Source organism: Danio rerio, chromosome 20, assembly GCF_052040795.2.
Source record: "Danio rerio strain M-AB ecotype USA chromosome 20, GRCz13ab, whole genome shotgun sequence".
Classification (NCBI taxonomy): Eukaryota; Metazoa; Chordata; class Actinopteri; order Cypriniformes; family Danionidae; genus Danio; species Danio rerio.
The window spans coordinates 2,243,004-2,257,937 of NC_141040.1; the positions used below are offsets into that span (position 1 = coordinate 2,243,004).

The 14,934-nt window shown below is 40.1% G+C and overlaps 2 protein-coding genes across 8 annotated transcripts in view; one reads left to right on the forward strand and one right to left on the reverse strand.

Annotated features, from left to right (window-relative positions):
* ppil4 (peptidylprolyl isomerase (cyclophilin)-like 4) overlaps positions 1-14,934 on the reverse strand; it is an 892,903-nt gene that overhangs the window by 79,969 nt on the left and 798,000 nt on the right. The gene's annotated exons all lie outside the window — the stretch shown is intronic.
* Positions 1-14,934, forward strand: part of l3mbtl3 (L3MBTL histone methyl-lysine binding protein 3) — a 78,627-nt gene that overhangs the window by 35,268 nt on the left and 28,425 nt on the right. For 5 of the 7 annotated variants that reach the window (NM_001442524.1, NM_001442523.1, NM_001442526.1 and 2 more), the window contains 3 exon segments: positions 4,784-4,898; positions 9,023-9,125; positions 13,536-13,679. In NM_001442524.1, coding sequence (NP_001429453.1) covers positions 4,784-4,898; positions 9,023-9,125; positions 13,536-13,679 — 362 coding nt within the window. 7 annotated transcript variants of the gene reach the window in all.

Consider the following 14,934-nt stretch of genomic DNA (forward strand, 5'->3'; position numbering starts at 1 on the left):
GTTGGTTTCCCACTGCTTTCTCCAATCCCCCATCAATATTCCCTGAAGCAGATGTAATTGACTTTTGAGGAGAAAGACCTTTCCTTTTCAAGTCTTTGATGGTACTCTACAACGCCCTCCACTCTCCCACAGGACACAGAGGAGAGGTTTCGACTTTTGCCGTGTCCGGCTCAGACTCATTTGCCGGGTGTCTGGTTTATTTAATAGGATATTTTCAGAGTTTATACTGTGGGATGTGGGATGGTTCACAATATTGTCAGTTCATATCATAGTTCTCTGGTCACGGGTTTTATTTTGATTTGGTTTCAATTCTAGGAAAAAAAAACTACTTTAACACTTGTATACTAATATTAAAGTTATTCTCAAGGCAATGTTTCCTAATTTCAGCCTTAGTGTTTTAAGGAATAAGCCGCCGACTTATCCAGCACATGTTTTACACAGCGGGTGCCCTTCCAGCCACAACCCAACACTGGGAAACACTAAATATGGGTATTCATATTAAAATATATTGTGTTCAATGGGGAAAAAAGTAGTTTTTACACTTTAAAAAGAACATATTTAAGAGCAGTAATCCATGATACTGTGAAAATTATATCTAAGGTTGTAGTGTCATGTCATGATTTTAATAATTTCATGACACTAATAACGTACAAGATCGTCATACACTGCCTGACAAAAGTCTTGTCGTGAACCTCAGTTGTAAGAGCAACAAATAATAACCTTACTTCAAGTTGATCATTTGGAAAAGTGTCAGAAGGTGGATTTTTCCCATGGGTCATCTGTTGAAATGCATCCCAATCATCACAAATACTCCAGAAGACCTACTGGAACCAGCATGGACCCAATATTCTCACAGAAATCAGTCAAGTTTGGTGAAGGAAAAATCATGGTTTGGGGTTACATTTAGTTGGGCGGCGTGCGAGAGATCTGCAGAGTGGATCAACATCAACAGCCTGAGGTACTGTATCAAGACATTTGTGCTGCCCATTACATTACAAACCACAGGAGAGGGACAATTCTCCAGCAGGATAGCGCTCCTCATACTTCAGCCTCCACATCAAAGCTCCTGAAGGCAGAGAAGGTCTTATTGCTCCAGGATTGGCCAGCCCAGTCACCAGACATGAACATTACTGAGCATGTCTGGGGTAAGATGAAGGATGAAGATGAATCCGAAGGATCTTGATGAACTCTGGGAGTCCTGCAGGAACGCTTTCTTTTCCATTCCAGATGACTTTATTAATCAGGGATTTAAGTCAGTGCAGAGATGTATGGATGCAGTCCTTGGATAGGCGACAAGACTTTTGTCAGGTAGTGTACATGTACATGTTGCCCACCAGTGAATATGTAAAGATATAAAGCTGCAAGCAGATGTCACCCCATCCACGGATGTCATGGTTCCCTAAAATGTTGCCCTAGGCACATGTTTCTGATGAGCTTGGGTTAGTGACTGTTGGCTGTTCTGCGAAAACACTAACAACCTCTTCAGCCATCCCGGTTCCTGCTGCTGTCCGGCTGATTTTCCCAAAACTCCCAGTGTCCTGGAGACAGGCCCCCATTTAAGCAATATCGCTGCTCTTTTCTTCTCATTGTTCTGATAGCAGCATTTCTGAGCGTCAAACACAATATGACCATATTGGCCTGCCAGCCATCTGAATGCCGCCAACGTTTCTCTAAGATTCCAGTTCAAACATTAATGTCTCTGGAGATGTGCATTGCAATATGATGATAATCTTCTCATGGGAGCTTGAAAAGCTACTAGCCAAAGCTGTTCCTGCTTTCATCTGAAGTGCCTCTGGTGATTTTGTAGCTTATATAAGAGTATGATGTTTATTTACCACCACAGAACCAGCTGCGCTGGGATTTAACATCACTTTCATGCAGTGACACCAGAGAAAGACACCATGACCCCTTAGGAACAGTTCCTTAAAATAATGTTGATAGCTCAGGCTAGTTCAACATGGAGACCAAACTAGCATCCTGACACTGTACTACAAACATTTTTTTTTTTACGTTTTTGCTTTGACTCAGTTAAATAGCAACATTTGGTATCGAGACTTGTATTTTAACAAATTGGTGTTAAGAAGCTGGTCTACGTCTGGACACATGAGGTGCGTCCCAAATCGCATTCTTATGCACTCTTCTGCGCCGTTTTGTTGTATAAATAGTGTAAGTAGCGCGTTCACACTGAAAACTCTAAAAATAATAAGCGCACTTTAATTACCTGAATGATGCACTCATTCAGACGGTAAAATGAAGTGTGGAATATTGGACACTTCACGCACTCAACGGCTGCTGCTTTGCTCGCATAGCGGAAGGTGCGGAGCTTTCGGGCAATGATGCTGGATTATTTTATTTGGATTGTGAAAGCAGTATTCTCCTACGAGAGTGATTATAGCGCCTCCCGATGGTGAATGTGGCTATACTCACAGCAGGGATTATTTGGTACTTATTATTTAGTCATTTATTTCACTAATATGGCAACCGTCAAACGTCATCTGGGAAACGGTTTGAATTTGCACTTTAATTTAGGACGACACTACATACATATACTGTGCTGTAGTGTGTGTAAGTGCATAAGTACACAGTGCATAGTGTATAGTGAGCCATTTGGAATGCAGCTAAGGTAAACAAAGGGATTGTGCATTGACCTGCGGCGGAAGCACGAGATAGTTCTAGGTTCTATGGTTGATAACCACCTGATCGAATTAGTTAAAAGTTACCTAGGTACTATCATCGATAATAAATTACATTTGAATGAAAATACTGAAGACTACGAAGGACAGGCCAACAAAGACTTTATTGTCTGCCAAAAATTAACGAAGTTTAAGATTGTTAGGACTCTTATGCTGTGTTTACACCAGACGCGGAACGTAAATAGCCGAGTGAACATTTGAGGTTACTCGCTTCATTCGTGTGTCAAACCCCGCTTCATTCGCGTGTCAAATTCACTTCAGAACAGACGCGGATTTGCGTGATGGGCAGGGCTTCTGTCTGCCCCGTGACTCTAGCTTCATAGCTAAAGGGCTAACATGGATTTTATAAAGAAAATAACAGTGTTTATGTGCTTTATGAAGGATGATTAACAGCGTCGATACGATTAGGGCCGTGTCTGAGTTCACTACATCCTTTCAGAGGTGCATCCAGCTCTTTAAGCTCATAGACTCCTCCAGAAACTGAACCTGGCTGGTTTTCAGCGGTGCTTCTGACTGAGCCCAGCCCAGTTTGATGAACTTCTTGTCGGGGATTTCCCCTGGGACACCGACAACAGGCGATACGTTACAATCACGCCCCCACAAGAGCAAGCTACTGATTGGTTAACGCGGCGCGAATGTACGCTGAAGTTCAGATTTTCAAACTCGAGTGATTTGCGCGTCAAACGTGCAAAATGCTGAATTCGCGCCACGCCATTCGCGCGTATCGTGCCATGCGCACCGCGCAATTCTCGTCATTCGCGCCGCACCATTTGCGCGTATCGCGCCGCAGGATGTCTATTCGCGCATTTTTATTGACTTAACATGTAAATCACTCGTGCTTGACGCGCGTTCCGCGTCTGGTGTGAACGCAGCATAATGGTGGCATTTTTAAGACCTATATAGAATCCATTTTCACCTTTTCATTGATTTGTTGGTTTGCTTCTTTTAAAGTAAAACAGAAGAACTCACTGGCTACGGTTTTCAACACCTGCAGTATTCCTATGAAAGCCCATCAGGTTACATCTGATATATCCCATCCTCTTTTTGATTCATTTCAAATCCTTCCCTCAGGATCTCGGCATAGAGTCCCTTTGGCAAGGACCAACAGCATGGTTTCCCCTACATTCATTCTTTTGTGGCCGGGCGCCACACCAAAATTCATCCCGCCACGACTACATTACAGCTTTTTATTCAAAATATTCGGTCGTGTTTTAAATAGCGAGTTAAAATCGCATGGAAAACGTATTACATTTACATTTAGTCATTTAGAGTGAATAATAACAGCGCAAACTTTTCTGTGAGCGTAGTAGTGCTGTGCGTTCTGTTTAACGCTTTAAGGTGACGTGCTGACTGAATGACTGACAGGTGCGTGATGCGTGAGGCCAGCAAACACGGCGTAGCTTTCAGTTATGATGAACACAGTTTCCATAATTATACTTTATTTATAGATAAAGGTCTGTGGCTCTGCATATAATGACTTTATCTTGCTGGAGTTTACAGCCGCTTCACTTTACTTCAGGACGCATTAATGCCGCGGTCCGCTCCGCAAGTCTATCAGAGACATTCATAAATATTCCTAGCAAATCTAATAAATGCTGGAGACATACTCTGTACATAAATGCACTAAATCCCACTTCAGTCGCGTTTATTTGAGGGCGCACAAGAAAATCTGCACATGAGCAGCGTATTTTTGAGGGCGCGCAAGAAGTTTTGTGCACGAACAGGAAATCGGCGCTCAAGCAGAGATTGACATGCTCGTAGGCTATTACATGATTGCGATCTCGACTTAATACTGCGCCCATGACATTTGTCAATGAAATAACCCCACATGTAGTGGTAGATATGTGTAAAATGGCCAATAGAGTCTGCCGCCACAGCTGGAAAAAATCCTAGAGGAAACACTGAACAGATTTAAATGTTCATGTGTTCTTTGTGGGCTTGATTTGCTGATTTTTAATGGGAAGAAGTAGTTGCTGTTTTTAATACTATTTATGTTGTTTAATGTTTGTCTTAAGTGTTTGGTTTGATTATGTGATATATGTGTTGTAAATCTATCATGCTGCTGAACAAACTGTAATTCTCTCTTTCAGATCCATTTTGATGGCTGGACAGATGAATATGATTACTGGATCGATGCAGACAGTCCAGATGTTCATCCAGCTGGCTGGTGCGCCAAAACTGGACATCCTCTGCAGCCTCCAATCAGTGAGTATGGACATCTTTCACCCGGAAGAGAGGAGTTAAACACTCCCGATAGAAAGACTGCCGCAAATGAATAGCAGCAACATTATTTTGCCATCATATATGATCATTCCATCACAATGCATTCTTATGGAAACTCTGAGGGCCCTGATAAACACTTACTATTTTCACATTGCACTCATTTGTGCACCCATGGGTGTGCTGGTTTGAAAAGCAGATGTGTTAAGGTACATTGACATGTTACCATTTTGAGAAAATGGAAATAGACGGTGCCATTGACCATCTGAAACTGCTCTAAAGTCAATGGCACATTAGTGAAAAGTGGCTTCAAAATAACCCACGTTGCTTATTACACACACAGGGATGTGCAGCAGCACAGAAATGTCTTTAAATATTAAAACTTAGATGTAAAATATGTAAATGAATATAAAAACCTCTACCTCCTCCTTCACCTCAGGGGGGTTTGGTGAATCTGGTTGGTTCTATTGAAGGTCATTAACTTCACGCATAAGCACATCAGACAAAGGTCACCATGTAAATAGCGAATCCACCATCAACCACAACTCTTAAAGGCATTGGGAGATGAGACTCTGATTGGTTTAATTACGCCAAAAGCACATCCATAACTCATTAAAAAACATTTCAGACCATGCTCTTGGTGCACCGACAGTTTTTCTCATCCTTAAAATAGCAAAAGTGGATTCAGACATATCCTAAAGGAAACTGTGCAGTGCGCTTTAGACAACACAGGCTCATTCTGAAAACGTACCCCTATATACGTTTCTGGAGATCGCGAATTATGTAGCCGGAAGTACGTATGGCTGCATTTCATCTTTTAAACGAACTCTACTGGGCAGTATGACGCCATTCCTTTTCGTGCTTACCTTGATATGAACGACTTTCCCGCTGTTACCAGATTGTCTAGTTAGTTTTCCATGTACGCTGGTGGACTTAAGACACAGAGAAGAGTTGACCACGATGACAGGGTTCAAATTTAGCACAGAGTGGTTCCAGAAATCGGGTAAGACAAAAAGGGAAACCAAAAAATAATATAAACAAATAAATAGCAGGGTAAGAAGCGATTCACGCCATAGACTGTGAATACTGATGTACAGGGTGGGCCATTTATATGGAGACACCTTAATAAAATGGGAATAGTTGGTGATATTAGCGTCCTGTTTGTGGCACATTAGTATATGTGAGGGAGCAAACTTTTCAAGATGGGAGGTGACCATGGTGGCCATTTTGAAGTCGGCCATCTTGAATCCAACTTTTGATTTTTCAATAGGAAGAGGGTCATGTGACACGTCAAACTTATTAGAAATTTCACCAGAAAATCAATGGTGTGCTTGTATTTAAAGTAACTTTATTCTTTCATGAGTTATTTACAAGTTTCTGACCACTTATAGAATGTGTTCAATGTGCTGCCCATTGTGTTGGATTGTCAATGCAACCCTCTTCTCCCACTCTTGACAGACTAATAGGAACACCACAGCAAAATGCCAGCACAAACTTCCAGTATCCAAAGTTTCAGGTGCTGCACATCTTGTATCTTCACACCATAGACAACAAAGATAGAGGGGCCGTTCTTCATCAGTGAAAACCTCAAGGCCACTGGATATTTGTCAGTGCTACATGATGATGTGTTTCCCTCTTTATGCACTGAAGCCGGCACGTTCCCTGAGTTTTTCAAGCAAGATGGTGCACCACCACATTATAGGTGTCAGGTCCGAGCATTCCTAGATGTTTCCTGAAAAGTGGATTGGTCATCGTGGGCCAGTTGAATAGCCCCCAAGGTCTCCCGATATGACCCCCTTAGACTTTTATCTTTGGGGTCATCTAAAGGCAATAGTCTAAGGTGTGAAGATACAAGATGTGCAACACCTGAAACTGCGGATACTGGAACCCTGTGCTGGTATTTCTCCTGCGCTGTTGCTATCAGTGTGTGAAGAGAGGGAGAAGAGGGTTGCATTGACAATCCAACACAATGGGCAGCACATTGAACACATTTTATAAGTGGTCAAAACCTTGTAAATAACTCATGAAATAATAAAGTTACGTTAAAACCAAGCACACCATTGATTTTCTTGTGAAATTCCCAATAAGTTTGACGTGTCACATGACCCTCTTCCTATTGAAAAAAAACAAAAGTTGGATCCAAGATGGCCGACTTCAAAATGGCCACCATGTTCATATTTTTAAGCTTTTTTATTTTTAATAAATTTATAAAACTCTTTTTCCACATTGTCATTATGTAGGATTGTGTGTAGAATGTTGAGGAAATAAATAAATTTAATCCATTTTGAAATAAGGATGTAACATAAAACGTGGAAAAAGGGAAGCGCTGTGATTACTTGTATCTGCATCCATTTCAAATCAACAATTAGCTGTTTTGTGCAGTATATTGACTTCAAATTGTGTCTTTGCAGTCCTCACTGTCTCTTTGACTCTCTTAATGTTGTGTTAAAGCTTGGTTTATGGAGTCAGCTTCTGAATGACAGCTATGTTCCTGGTGGTTTCCTGAAGGATTAAAGCTGGACGGAGAGAAGCAGTTATGTGGGAATAAATGACGTGTGAACGGTCTGACTCTCATCGATATCCTCTGTTAACTGCAGAGGATGCTGGGAAACGCTGTTGAACAATGAGCTTTTCTTCAGCCAGTCTTGCTGATAATCTTCCTCTGGTGCTGCTTCTCCTCCGCGGTGTCCATGGAAACGGATCGGAGCATGTTTAGAAATCAGCAACTGGCATCAGGATGTGACCGACTTACAGAGAGAGAGAGAGAGATTGTATACTCTGAGTCTATATATTCTCTGCATATCAGTCTGTTTCTGAGTCTATATATACATCTATAAATAATGCATTAATTCTCTTTATGACTTTTGTCTTACACTCTTCACTCACAACTCATTTGTGCTCACATGCTACTATGGAAATATGACTAATGTCATTATTGCAGAAATTACACTACAACCCTATAATTGACATAAACATGGCCACATTTATTATAGTCACGCTAGTAATAAACCATTAACTATGACTTTTACCTTAATAAACTCATAATCTGCCGCTTATTACTGGTTATTAAGGTAGAAGTTAAAAAACGGCTAATATCTTATTAAAATGCAGGTAATGAGCCTAGTTAATAGTCAGAATTGGTACTTAAAGTTGCCATGACATCAAAATTTACTCTTCTCATTTTTAAGTAAGTATCGTTGCTCTTCATTATTTTGTTCGAATTCATTTGTGCTCATTATATCTAATCAAAAATCAAACCCTGTCCATCAAACGACTTTTCTGCACCTCTGGTCACAATAAATACCTTTAGGGTGGAGCTATCAGTCATTTAGGGTGGAGCTATCAGTCATTTCGGGCGGGGCTGTCAGTCATTTTGGGCAGGACTGTCAGTCATTGAGGGCAGGGCAGGGCAATCAGTTATTTTGGGCAGGACTGTCAGTCCTTTAGGGTGGGGTTGTCAGTGATTTAGGGAGGGGCTATCGGTCATTTAGGGCAGGACTGTCTGTCATTGAGGGCGGGGCAATCAGTTATTTTGGGCAGGACTGTCAGTCCTTTAGGGTGGGGTTGTCAGTGATTTAGGGAGGGGCTATCGGTCATTTAGGGCAGGACTGTCTGTCATTGAGGGCGGGGCAATCAGTTATTTTGGGCAGGACTGTCAGTCCTTTAGGGTGGAGCAATCAGTTATTTTGGGCAGGACTATCAGTCCTTTAGGGTGGGGTTGTCAGTGATTTGGGGGGGGGGGGGGGCTATCAGTCATTTTGGGCAGAAATGTCAGTCCTTTAGGGCAGAGCTATCAGCCAATATCTTATTAATAGGCAGATAATGAGCCTTTAGGGTTGGACTGTCACTGATTTAGGGCGGGGCTGTCAGTGATTTAGGGCGGGACTATCAATCATTTAGGGTGGGGCTATCAATTATTTTGGGCATGACTGTTAGTTATGTTGGGCAGCGCTTTCAGTCCGATATACACAAACCACACAATTAGTGCATGCAAAGTGTCTGCCTGAATGTTTTATATAACTTTAAGCGAAATGAAATGTCAAAATATTGGAGAAATAATGATCCATCATCAATCAGCATAACAAACAGATCTGTGTTTGTGTGTGTAGCTCCACAGGACATGTTTGAGGCATCTGAGCAGGCAGGATGTCCCACAGCAGGCTGTCGAGGAGTGGGCCACATTAAAGGAGCCCGATACTCTGGACACCACAGGTCAGTGTGTGTTTGTGTGTGTGTACTGCTGGTTTACAAGGACATAATACAATGACATATATATGATAAAAGTCCTTATTAGGCAAGTCATTTCAACCGGTGGCCGTCTTTGAAACCCCTCCTGATCATTCTGTCTGAATGGGGAAGTGTCAAATTCCCCACAAATGTAATCCAAGCTTACGATTACTTTACATATTTAGAATCAGCAATTAATTTAAGCAAATTAAGTCTCTTGATTTTTGTTTCTAAACATTCAAATCACACAAAATTTAAATTTTTTTTAGTTTTCCCAAGCTAAATCGCACTCGAAGGGAACGAGATCACGACACCAACCTCATTTATGGCCGTTTCTGTTTACTTGTTACTCATTATCATTCTCTGAATGATGCTTCATATGATCACGCTGCTCATCTGAAGTAATACCTGACTTTGTTTGCAAGTTTGTTGGTGTTTAAGTGGTTTTTTGTTATGTGATGTGTGTTTGAATGGCGAGAATTCATAAGGTCAGGTGGGACGGACTGGGTTTTATTTCATACAGATTACAAATCCAGAGAGCATTGGATTTCCAGTGTAGTTGGTTTGTTTAAAAGTAGAGAGTTTAAGCTTCATATAGATATAATTCTGACGCCTATGAGGCAGGTATAACAATAGACCCTTTTCCAGGTTTGTCAGTAGCGAAAGGCATCATAGTTGGGTAAACTTCAGAGAGTACAACAAATAATTGTTTGACAATCATGTTTGCTGAAATAATAAAAGAAAAGTGTCTTGTGAAAAGACAAGTAAATTGAAAGGTCATCAGTGATTGGCAGATTGGTAGTCTGAGATAAATGAGCCCAACATTAAGTCTGTATGATAGTCTGGCGCAAAGTTATGAGGTCACAAAGTTTGGTCCAATGTTAAGTCAATGGGACTTTTCCGAATTTTCCGGGTTAGTTTTCAGAAAACCGTAAGTTGGATCAATTGGAAAAGATATAGCAACCTGAGTCAGACAAGTTTGGAGTTAGTTTGGTGTTTGTAGCTTGAACAGTTTAGGAGGAGATACTTTTAGACATTAGTCTCAGAAGAAGAAGAAGAAGTTTATGTAGGATAACAATTACGTTTTCTCAATACAAAGTACGCAAATTTCGGACTTTCGTCCTTGGAAGTTCAGACATGCCGAAATCAGACTTGGAAGAACAAACTCCCGAGGACGCAAGGACACAAGTCGGGTACTTCTTCAAATGAAACGGCAATGTACTTTACAACGTCACTTACCTCACCATGGGTTCATCTTTGTCTCTATATGTTGACAATAAATATATTGATATTATAAATCAAAATTTTTTATTTAAGAAAATATAAACATCAATAACCTTAAATGTGATGTGAAATGGGTTATTATAAACAGACTCGTGCCTTTTATTATCAGATTTAATAAACTACAATGGACATTATACAAGTATAAAGTACAAGACGTACACAATAAAAAGTAAAGATAACGTTAAGCAATTTGGTAAACAAAGACAAACAGCGCACAACACGGTAACATAATTAAAGACCATTATAAAAGGTAACACAACAATACACCTGAGGAGAATTAGTAGATTTAAAAGACCAAAGGCTGTCCGTTTTGCACAAGATGTGTTAATTATCATGTTTTAACTACAATGGAGAGATGAGATCCAGCGGTACATCCGTGATGGACTGGCCGAAGTAAAGCTGCTCTTGGCGGGGGAGGTGATGACGGAGCTTCCGCTGGCAGGCTGGGAGTCAGAGTTGAGCAATAAGCTGAGGCACATCGTCAAAGACGCGCTATCTTTGTGAATAAGTTCCCGATTCAAGTTTAAAACTACATTCTCGCCTGAAAGTATTTTTAAAACCGTGCGGGTTTTCTCCTCCGCCATTAGCTTTTGCTGGTTACGATGCAGTGCATTCTGGGATACCTGTGCTTCGCAAGTTTGCACAAGTCACCTCTCGATGCATATTTGGGACGGAGCAAGTACACATCCGGGAATTTTATCTGTACTTGGCAAGATGTGAACTTTGAATTGGAACAGTGCTTCGGCGACGGTTGATGACGTTTCACGAGAACACAAGAACACGTATTGAGAAACAGCCAGTATGTCAGCTTTCTCAAGCCACCATAAATATTATCATTTTTACCGTATTTTTGGATCAAATAACTGTAGCATTTCAGAGTTTTGATCTATGCTTTTACACCTAGACTTTTGTTTCGTAATCTGTGTCGTTTGCCCAGTTAGCGCAGTTTATTTGGCATATGTGAAACCAGCAACCGCACCAAATCAATCGGTCTGAGATCGTCTGAATGAGGTGGTCTTCGCTCGATTGATACGAACTCTGGAGAGGATCGATGGTAGTGAGAAAGCAAAACGATCCGAGTCCGGCTATATCACAGTGTATTATGGATTTGTAATAGGCATATATGGCTATATGAAGCGAGAATTATGAGTAGGGCGAGAGGTCATACCTACCTGTAAATGTGTGTTTCATGTTAAATATGAAAGTGAAAGCATGCTAAACTATTACCGAGAGCTGTTTATCCGTTAGGAACATTACCCAAACTGCAGTCTAGCCAGGGGCTATGGATGAGAGAGTCTTACCTCTGATTTATATCTGGTGACGACAATTGTGGGTGTCACCATTCAAAATTAAAGCACAGCTTTCCACTTATAATGTCTAATTGCTCATCGCCATCAATTAAAATAAGGACGCATGGCAGCTGAGCGGGACTCTGCAAAATAAATCATGAAACTCTGACCAATGTAAGGAGAGTTTACTCACACGAGGCTTGTTTTAGCTCTTTGGGTCCGTTTAGAAACGTTGCCGTATGAAAGCGAACCGCACCAACAAAAAAGAGCAACAATGTAACAATTTTAATCCGGGTTTCGAAACAAATGCATTGATTCGCTGGTGTGAAAGCACCCTTAAACATACTTTTGTGGCACAGAGAAACAAATGTTACAGATTCTTTTCTCTCAGTGAAGCATTTTAAGGGGAGAAAGAGTTGTGTCCATCATATCACAGCTTAGCTTTAGCAAGGGTCATTGATCTTCAGCTTCTGCTCAGCTGTCAGCCTGAGGAAAGCCACTGGATGTCTGTAATCTGATGTTTCTGCTTGGGAGAAATATCCCAGAGGCCAAGAACATCCACACGGATCAAACTCGTATGCAAAATACCACTTTAACTAGTCAAATGTGCGTCAAATGTTAGATCATTCTTGCGTTAAGCGATATAGTCACTGCTGAAAGCACAGCACACAGAATAGAGAATGGCTAGTCGGTATCTTTGTTTTAATCCATCTGTTTTTGTGTTTATTTTGGATTATCACTGTCTAAAATGTAGACAGTGCCCTCTAGAATTGAAGAAAACAATAAAATGTACCGTAAGTAACGTTTGTAAGATTAAGAAAATGTAGGCAGTGCCCTTTAGTGGATGTCATCTAAAAACGTACAATAAAATGCACCCTAGGTAAGGTTTTTAAGATTTGTGAAACTGTGTCAACTGTATCATACAATAAAATGTACCCTAAGTAACATATAAAAAATTTACAAAATGTAAACAGCGCCCTCTAGTGGATTTGTAGTCTGAAACGTAGAGTAAAATATTCCCTATGTAGCATATTTGAAATTCACAAAATGTAGACAGCACCCTCTAGTGGATTAGTCATCTATAACATACAATAAAACGCTCCCTAAGTAATGTATTTGAGATTCACGAAACTGTAGACAGTGACCTACAGTCATTTTGTCATCTAAAACGTACAATAAAGCGCATACTAAGTAACATATTTGAGATTTGTAAAACTGTCGACAGCGCCCTCTAGTGGATTTGTTATCTGAAACTTACAATAAAACACTCCCTAAATAACGTATTTGAGATTCGCGAAACTGTAGACAGCGCCCTCTAGTGGATTCGTTGTCTATAATCAACAATTAAATGCTTCCTAAGTAATGTGTTTGAGATTTGCGAAACAGTAGACAGCGCCCTCTAGTGGATTTGTCATCTGAAACTTACAATAAAACACTCCCTAAATAACGTATTTGAGATTCCCGAAACTGTAGACAGCGCCCTCTAGGGGATTTGTCGTCTGAGCGTAGAGTAAAATCTATCCTAGGTAACATTTGAGATTCGCAAAATGTAGACAGCGCCCTCCAGTGGATTTGTTGTCAGAAATGTACAGTAACATGTACCCTAAGTAACATATTTGAGATTCATAAAATGCAGACAGCATAGACAACATAAGCCTAAGCAACATAATCGAGTTTCACAAACTTGGTACCAGAAAACAGGACAAATAAAAAAAAAACACTGAGTATGAAACATAGTTGAAGTGTTTATATGAAGCTACTGCTAAACTACTGCGATAAAAAGGTGTGTTTGTAAAGTGTGCTGTGTTTTCTGGTGTTTCAGTGCTGTCGGCTGCCCGTATTCTGATATAAACCTCAACAAGGACTCTGTTCTGCCGGACCGCTTGAGCGCGGAGACACCGGGCGCTGGAGTGGGTCGTCCACGCAGAGCAGAAGCAAACCAGGAGATTTCAGCAGACGCTAATGAGTGAGTGAACTTCTCTCAGATTAACATCCACTGAAATATTAAAGCTCCAATGATGGAAAGCTGCTTGAATCATGAGCTCTGCTCAATCTGTGAGATTTCAGCCACAATTCTGTCAAGAAATTTGGGAAGCCCTAAAAGATTCCTTTAATCCTATGCTAAGTTCTGTGGTCTTTGATTGTTGGTTTGACATGTTCGTTGTTAAAATGTCCGTTGTGGTCAGATTTTCCCTCCATAATAATTACTTAGAAGTTTTGTTTAATTGTCTAAAATTCCTAAATAAAGAGAAAAATTATTTCCTAAAACATGCCACCTTGAGGACATTTTTGTTCACTTCAATTGTTATTATTTTATTTATAAATATTATAGGTGGGCATAGATTCATTTTGAGGGGTTGATGGGTGGTGGGGGGTTAATGACTTTTGGATCTCATTTAGATTTCCCTCTTACTTTTAAAATGTTCGCTACACCCCTGATCAAACTATTACCATCATGTAGGACTTTTCACCATATTTTCTGACAAGATCCACACACACAGCTGTTAGTAAAGGACCAGCCACACACACACACATTGCGAAATGCAAAGTTTTTTTTCTTTCCATTTGGCGTGCGTTATTAAATTCCATAACACTCTCACCAGTCCTTCCTCCTTATTTGCATCTAATACCGATTGTTCACAGGGGCATGAATGAAGTGTTCATGAGTTAAAGTGAAACTGCCGAACTGCAATTAAAGTCAGGCATCCTGCTGATTTCATTCAGCAGGGCACTTTTTTTGTCAGACGGCTCTCCGGTCAGGTATACATCCATGCTAAAATAACAAGGTGTAAGTCATCATAGCTTGCGTGGAATAGACGCAGCTCCCAACCCAACTTTGAGAATAGATTAACGGCGGTAATTTTTTGTATCACACAATAAGAGTCTCGCGTCAACACACCACGATAACGGCGGTAACATCTCACCAATAATATAAATACTTCTATAAATAATAATATATAATATAAATACTATATATATATATATATATATATATATATATATATATATATATATATATATATATATATATATATATATTAGTGGTGGGCCATTATCATGGCTGCATCCAGATACTATTGGGCCTACCTTTTGTTGTGTTTGTACAAAAATGTGTATGTGTATATCTATCTGTTTATATATATATTTATATATTTATATATATATATATATATATATATATATATATATATATATATATATACATACATATATACATTAAA